Consider the following 9,044-nt stretch of genomic DNA (forward strand, 5'->3'; position numbering starts at 1 on the left):
AATAAAATACAAACAAAAATAATATATATTAATTTTTGTGAAAGCTCACGTATGTGCAAATAATTAATATTGCAAAAAAACTAAATTACCAATTTTTTTGAACATTAATAAAAACATTAATATAGTAACTCCTTAGTAAAGTGTTGCAAAAAATAATAAGGGAAAATATCATTGCATCACCATTCTTTTGTCTTATGTTAATCAAACCACCACAAAATTTTAACATATACTTTGCACAACTTTTCTTTTTAAATTTGTATCAATTAGCCACTTTTGCACTAACACCGTTAAATAATTCAAACAAAATGATAATTTTACCCCTAAATAAATTAAAAGACCATTTTATCTTATAAAAGTTTTGAAAAATAAAAAATTATAATTATAAAAATACCCCTAAATTTTAAAAAATAAATTCAAACTAAAAGTGCTTAACTGATTTTTATTAAATTTAGATTTTTCAAAATTTTAATAATTATTTTTATTAAAAATTTATAATTTTGCAAAATTTTAATAAAAAATAACTGAATTTATTTATTAAAAAATAAATCCAAATTTTTAAATAATTTAGGGGATTTTTATTAAATCCCAAAATTTTGTAATTACTTTTATAATTATAATTTTTATAAAAATAATTTTTATTAAAAAAATTCTAATTTTTGGATTTATTTCTTTATTAAATGTAGGGGTATTTTTATAATTATAATTTTTTTTATTTTCAAAGATTTTACAAGAAAAAATGATCTTTTAATTTCTTTAGGGGTAAAATTATCATTTCGTTTAAATTATTTAACGGTGTTAATGTAAAAGTGGCTAATTGATTCAAATTTCAAAAGAAAGGTGGTGCAATGATAATTTCCCAAATAATAATATATATTCTATTTGTTTCTATTTTATTTTTGGGATTAAATTAATAATTTAATTTTTTTCTTTTTATCAATGTCCAAAAAAAAGAAATTTTATTATAAGAGAGTAAAATTGTAAAAGTAAGTCAAAATGAACCAAAAGTAATAGCACAGATATCAATAATTTAACAGCATGAATGTTTTGAAAAACTTTTAAAAACTCAGGGACTAAACAAACATCAACCTTAAAAGATATGGGCTAAACGAGCTTTTAAATGAAGGGTTAGCAACTGATTATTGTTTATCCTACGTTATGCGTTAATGCACTCTTTTTTTTAAAAAAAAATTAAGAATGTACAAGTTCTTCAAATTCTTCCTTCCATACTCTTCAAGTAAGTTTTGTTATCTGCCATGACTATGGTAATACCTTCCATACAATGCCTATGTTACCCCAGGTAATATGCCTTGAGTTTCTCTCGTAACCCACCGTAGATGATGTCAGAATCTTGTGTATTTTGAGTGGGATACCTTTCGAAGGCCATAACTTGGGCTATAAGTATATATTTTCGGAGTATAATATACCATTTTAAACTTGGCGATGAAACAAATCAAACCCAGGTCGAGCCAGAAATTCCTCTTCTTTCCTGGTCATTTTCTTATTTTTCTTGATTCTTTTAGGATTTGTATTTTTTTTAGAACTCGAATTTGAGTACGATTTGTTTTCCTTTTTTTATTTTGATTAAGAGAATTTTATTATAAGATAATATTTTAAATTTATCTATTTTGGTAAATTCATCATATTTAGAGTTATTATATAAAAGGATCAAAACCTTAATTTTATACTATTCATAATAAGGTTGGCAAAACCCCGGGCCAGGTCCGGGTATCGCAATGACTGGACCCGAACATGATGCAATAGATGTCCGGCTGGGTTGTGTCGGGTTTTAATTCGGGTACCCAAATTTTATATTTTTTAATATTTTATGTGTATATTTTTTTTATTTTTTGGTAATTTTATAAGTTTTAAATTTATTTTAATAAAATTTGACATGAAAATATGAACTTTAAGTATTTAAAATTTTATATATGTGTAATAAATGAGTCAAATAAATATAAATATTTAAAATAATATATATTTTATAATATTTTTTAAATAAAATTCAAATTTATCAAATGATATCCAAAACCAACCCGACTTCATAATTACCTAACCCACAATGCACGGGTACAGTCCGAATCCGGACTGAATGGGTATTTTTGGCACCCCTAATTCAGAATTAATTAACAAACTTATTATTCAGAAACCTTTGTTTTCTTCTTTCAGTCTACTTTCAACGTTTGTACTCTGTCAGTTGATTTAACACCTATGATGATTTAATGCTCAAAAAGCAGACACGGAATAAACTAAGTTTTAAAATACTCATCAAAAGAAGGGGGGGGGGGGGGGAGGGAACAAGGAATTCTCGTTTAAAATATAACGGCTGTGTCACAAAAATAATAAAAATAGGGATACGTTACCATGGGGGGTATCGTGACTGTTTCAATAAAAATTTGAACACGTTATCCCGTTGTTTTCGCGAAATAAGAACAAAAGTTAAAGAAACTAATTTTAGAACCTTACTACTTTTAAAAGTTATTTTAAAACTTAGTTTCAAAAAAAATTATTTTAAAACTTTTTTTCTTAATAAGGTGACATTACTTAATCAATTTTTTTCTAACTATTTATGTTCATCTCGGTGAAATGGGGGAAGATTTATTAAAAGAAAAAATTGTCGATTAATTAATTTGTTAATCAATTTTAAAAAATACATCACTTACGCAAAGTTATGACATCGCATTCTTCATATATAATTAGATTGAAAATTATGAAAGTGCATAATTCGCTTGACCAATGTCATATATATGACACTTTATTTGGATTGATATTAATCTAGAATAACCAACATTACCCATGAATTTTTTGGTTGTAAAATTTGGTAATTTTCAAACATTAATTATATACGACAATGATTGAAGTGATTGTTAACGTTATATGAAATCGAAAGTGAAAAAAAAAAATTGCTTAATTTAAAATATTATATATGGGGTAATTACATCTTGCACGATCATTATTGAATTTTTATCATTTGTATCAAATAAGTCCCAGACCAAATTACTCTTAAAAATATTGAAATTTGACCAATACAGATGTAAGGGTATGGTAGCCTAAAACCAAAGAAGCAAAGAGTATTTCAGTTTGTTCATTTTTCAAAATCTTCCTTTGTTACTTTTAAAGTATGTACATTTAGCTTATATTGTTTACTCTATTACAATCTTGTTGCTGAGAATATTATAGTTCTAAAAATTATTTTAAAACGTTATTCTTAATTAGGAGGCATTAATTAATCAATTTGTGCCTTTTTTCCCTTTTCTTTTTCAAGCTTCGGTGGAACCAAGGGAATCTTTATTAAAAGAAAAATGGTCAATTAATCAATTAGGTAACAGTTAATAAAACTTCATCACCAACAAAAAGTTATGACACCTCATTCATCAATTGTTAATTAGAAAGTTATCGCTCTTCATTTGGGTTAATTTAAAATGAGCAGCATTACTCTTCAATTTTGGGTTGTAAAAATTGGTAATTTTTAACCAATGAATAAATAATGGATTTGGATTGAAATGATTGTTAACTGTATATGAAATTGGATGAAAATAGAATATTATATACGGGGTAATAACATCTTAATAGTCCTTGGAGACTTTATCATTTGCAACCAATGGGTCCCTTATCAAATTACCCTTGTAATATTGAATTTTGATCATCACAAAGTAAGGGTGCGTAGCCTAACACGAAGGGGGTATATCCTTAATTATTTTATAAATTGTAAAACTCGAAGGACCTAAATGTTTTTATCCCAAATAATTAGAGGGGATATCAACACTCTAAATTTTATTTGAAACACTAATTTTAAAATAAAATTTTTTATTACCTAATTGTCCTGTAATGAAATTATTTGGATGGACATAATTAAAAAAAAGAACAATTTCTATTTTTTTTAATGTGTTATTTTTAAATAATAAAAGTTAAGATCATACGCTTAATCTTGTTGTCTTAAGATGTGTCTTGCAAGGACATCTCCCAAATAAATATTTGGTTAAAGTTCTATCAACCTCCTGCGTAAATTGCAGGAACGTTTTATATAATTAATCTTCTTTGCTAATTAAAAGTTATATTTTACAAAATGAGGAAGATTTCATATTCCTTCTCATGAGTGGTTTGCCAGACAATGAAATTGATGAGAATGAAAATTAAGAATATGTTCTTTCGTAATATAAATATACTTTTTATTTAGATTTACATCAGCAGTAGTTATGAATACTCATTATTTACAGTTATGAACAGTTATGCATGATTCAAATTAGGGCAATATTGGAAATATTAGAGTGCTGAGAGTGAAAATTTGATTCTTTAAATTTGAATAATGGGTGCTTTGAATAATTTTTTGAATGTAAATAGTCTCATCGGAATAATTATCTTTTCTGAAAATGATTTAAAAGCAGGTCATTCTATCATGCTCTTATTAAAATTACAATATCAATACTGGTATAAGTATGTACCACTAAATTTAATCAAAGACTCGCAAATTTTGAAGTTATTTAGAATAATATCTTAATTTTAATTATTTAAAATTTAATTAACCAATTATTGAAATGGTTTTTGCAAAGATTAAATAATAAAAGATAATTATAGTCTATCCAAAACTCTGTATTTTTGGTACTTTATTATTAACATAATTCAACAATAACAGTTTATTTAACATAACAAGAAAATCAAAAAAAATTAAAATTGTATTGTTCCATTATTATTGACAAAAGAGATCACTATTGACATGTGTTATTGAAAGATTAAATAGTGTAATTACGTATTTCTTATAAACAGATCTAAATTAATATACATAAGCATGTTTGATTTCTTTATGTCTTTAGTGATTTAGGAAATATTTATCAATTGACTAAAAATAAAATTCTATTCACAAACTTATATAATACAAGCAACTTGAAAATTACCTATTGTTTATTAAGTAATTATTATGTAACCACTAAATCAAATAAACATTGAAGATTAAATCTTTTAAATTTAAGGGTCTATGATAACCTTATTGTCAATACTGTAAGAAATTCGTACAGTATTATGAAAAAAATCCTTTAAAAATATGATTTTTTTAAAAAATAATATTTAACCTTCTTGACGTAGTTGGATTAGCTTTTGTCCTATATATTCATCTGCTTCTAAAGTTAAAAGCAACTAACAAGATCAATAGAGCGGTCGAATATGTATAAGCATAAGTTTATTGATAGTTGGAGGCATCAATTCATTTAATAGGGAGGGGATATTTACTTCTCAGTAAATCCACCTTATTTCAAAAAATTGATATTATTTTTTTAAAAGTTTAAATAAAGAAAATTTTAAGTAATTAATGAGAATTCGATTGATTAATTGTTTAAATTTTCTTTTTATTTAAAATTATTAAAAATAATATGAATTCTTATAATATTTTTTTAAAAAATGGGGTCGGTTTGGAAATATTACCATTTAATTTATAGTATGATCATATGGTTTTAAGATTGGCTATTAGTATGATTTTTCTGATGATTTTTTTTATAAGATGTGATCGTAATTAATACATAAAATTATATATATGCAATAAAATTTTAATTATATTGTAATATGTAAATAGATACGTAAACTAGTGGCATAAAATCTTTAAAAGACAAATGGATGTAAATTCCAACGGTGGATTTTCACCAGTAATGTAATGGCATTCATGTTGTGAATTCACCAGAGTAAACTAGTCAACAGAATGACATATCACAATTACACATGGTCCTAATTATTTATATTCAGTCAATTTCTTATACGGCTTTGATCGAGAATCAAATCTCTCTCTCTTTCTCTCGCTCTCACTTTCTCGTGGTCCATGCATATGCATGAAACTTGAATTTTTTCGCTGAAAATCGATAATTCCATCAACACGATTTATTCATTGGAAAATGAGAAAATCAACATATAAATTTTTTCATCCAAATAACTAGCATGCAATTATTTATGTGAAAATTATTAAGCACAGACTTTACACATTTTAGAATATAAATTGGAGGGGAGACAACGCTGTCTAGTACCACTGCTGCTGCTATGAAATGTAACTAGACAATAATTTTTAACTAGCCTACGCTTTAAAACGACTGGATCTTTGTACAATTGCACTCGATGAAGACTCATCATACATAAAACATATATAATAATAATATTTGTGATTGTAACATTTACCAAGAAACTGAAAAAATGAAAATTGATAGCATGTTTATTTTTAAATCTGCATCATATATGATAAAAAAGTTTGATTGCGCCACAATTTCCAAAATGGCGGACAATTGAACGTAGACCAAAGGCAAACATGAAATTCCCAGCAATCATATGCTTCATAATTATGTTGACTGCAACAGAATAGCTTACTACAATTTGACTTACAAAAACACATTTTAGTTCAGTTTGGACTCAGCTAAGTTGCAGCATCTGCAACTAACAGCTGAGTCCTTTATGGCCTTGCATCAGCCAAGTCCCACCAGCTTTTCCTCTCTCCCCCAACAGCACGTAAGCTGCTCATTGGCTATGTTACATACAGAATCTGTAACATAGCAAGCAAGCTCCGTTTAGTTCATTCTCAATAATTCGTTTTTATTTGACTCAAAAAATGTGGCAGGGGGAAACGCCTAATAAAGTTTAAAACCACTTACTGGTAGACTGCAGCAAAATATTCTCCATATAGACAAGGACAGTAATGCATTCTTTAAGAACATATTTTCTTGACTCCTACCTGCCATCCGTTAATAATAGTCTGCATTTTTCTGCTAGTAAAAAAATAAAAAATAAAAAAGCATAGAACCCTCAAGTTTTCTCATTAAAACTTATAATAAACTTTTTATTGTACATACAATTACTTTTTATTTGATTTTTCAGAGACTCTTTGTGCAAAGAATTACGAGTATACACGCTCTCTCTCTCTCTGATGTACATACTGTTAACATATTAAAGACTCTAATTATTAGAATTTACAAAATTAATGCCATTCCTATTGAGAACTCATTACTCAGTCGAGAGTTGAAATAGAAATAGAAAAAGAAAAAGAAAAAAAATTAATTCAGAAACAGAAGAGAATATATATATATATATATAAAATCAAGGCCCAAAGTTGTAACCATATAGAAAACGTGCTTGAAATCTTAGGTCTGTACCCCCACATGCAAGCAAAAGAACGCAAGAGAAAAATTTTTAAAAAAAAACACTAAATAGTGTGTATATAAATAATAATAATGAATTGATCATCTCGAGTCTCCTGCAGGGCCATCATTTTGTAGTAAAACAAAAAGGGGAAAAAAATGAACAGAGAAAATATGTCCGAGTCAGATTTGGCTCTCCTGGAGTCAATTCGCCAACAACTTCTGGAGGATGACTTTGAAATTTTCACGACGTTTCCTTCAGAAACATTACCAATCAACAATAATGAAACATTAAATTCCCCTGTTTCGAGCTTCAATAGTTTCTCCTTCACAGAGAATATCAATGAGTATCTATCACAAGGGGTTAGCTCTAGCTCGCACTCCTCCTTACATGACGGCGTCAATGGAGGGTGGATTTCGTTTGATGATCAGCTTGGTCGTAATAATGATATTGGAAGTGCAATAGCAAATATTGATACGAGTATGACTTCTCCTCCTCATCCTCCTCCTCTTCCAACTCCACAGATGGATGTGGCACGTGGGACTCACGTGAGGATGCAGTATAGAGGCGTGAGGAGGAGGCCGTGGGGGAAGTTTGCTGCGGAGATAAGGGACCCTAAGAAGAATGGGGCAAGAGTTTGGCTGGGCACCTATGATACCCCTGAGGGTGCAGCATTTGCTTATGATAGAGCCGCTTTCAAGATGCGAGGCTCCAAGGCTAAGCTCAATTTTCCTCACCTCATTGGCTCAAATGTTGAGCCCCCGGTTAGGGTTACCAAGAAGCGTGGGTCTCCAGAGCCTCCTTCCTCTTCTTCGTCTCTTTCTTCATCATCATCCGTTGTGTCCTTTAGACCCGGGTGAATTAATTATTAGTATCAGAGCTGCTTTGCTTAATTTTCTTAGATTCAAATTTACATAACATGTAATCGTACTTCTTCTTAATAATTTCTTTTCAAATCGATTGCCCCGTTTACCCTTCTTTCTTTCTTTCTTTCTTTATTTATTAGTTCTTTTTTCTTTTGTAATTTAATCTGAAATGAATCTTCCATATCAGAATTAGCATGCAGATACAGTATAAATTATAAATTATTAGCTGAATAACTTGATCAACTATCTCTACGAATTGAAATTCCCAGACAAACAGTATTGACAAGTTTAATTTATTCAGAAAGACTGCTTTCTTTTTTGACCAAGAAAAGGTCATAAATTACGAATGGTAAAAGAGAAAGAAGGGGGGATATGTATGTATGTTGCTTTAGATTCCTCTCTTACTACAAGAACCAATCAAGTACATATTCATTTTGTGATTTTCTTTTTAATCTCTCTGAATCAAGGGAACTAATTAACACACACATATATATACCCATTATCTAGTAAGAAATCCCTTACTTTAATAAGATAAAATATAAGAAAAACACATACTCTAATGATGTAGCATAAAATGATTGGTTGAATAAAAATGTACAATTAAAAAGAATCATATAGATTATGTGGAATTTTCATTCACTAAATCATACTATATCACATCAATTTGTCGAAGAATTTGTGGATATAGTATTGATCATTGACTTTTTCACTAACTCTCTGCATAATATTCAAATATGGTCCGTCTTAAATGATACAAAATGTAATTATGCAAGAATTAAGTAATACATTATTTGTAAACTTTAATTTCTGAGTGTCTTTTATGCGAACAATAAAGATTCAAGTGATAAGAATTAATCTAATTTACTATTTGGCTTTGGTTAAAGAAGATTTATATTTTTCTTGTTGTTTTCTAATAGAAAACTCAACTGATTAAGTGAAGGAAATATATATTAAAGTTTTAACTATAGTTTCATCTTGTAATTACCCAATTTTGAAGGTCAGTATACCCGCTGATCGTGGCACTTTGCTTGTCGAGTAAATATAAAAATAGCAATACTTTTGGAGCACCTAAATTTT

The 9,044-nt window shown here is 28.1% G+C and overlaps 1 protein-coding gene across 1 annotated transcript; it reads left to right on the forward strand.

Annotated features, from left to right (window-relative positions):
• The first annotated feature begins 7,191 nt into the window (after nucleotides 1-7,191).
• Nucleotides 7,192-8,079, forward strand: LOC107175663 (ethylene-responsive transcription factor 13). The gene has a single exon (XM_015527322.3). It carries the CDS (start codon nucleotides 7,260-7,262, stop codon nucleotides 7,959-7,961), a length of 702 nt encoding a protein of 233 aa, XP_015382808.1. The 5' UTR covers nucleotides 7,192-7,259; the 3' UTR covers nucleotides 7,962-8,079.
• Nucleotides 8,080-9,044: the final 965 nt, after the last annotated feature.

This window comes from Citrus sinensis, chromosome 3 (assembly GCF_022201045.2).
Source record: "Citrus sinensis cultivar Valencia sweet orange chromosome 3, DVS_A1.0, whole genome shotgun sequence".
NCBI classification, from domain to species: domain Eukaryota; kingdom Viridiplantae; phylum Streptophyta; class Magnoliopsida; order Sapindales; family Rutaceae; genus Citrus; species Citrus sinensis.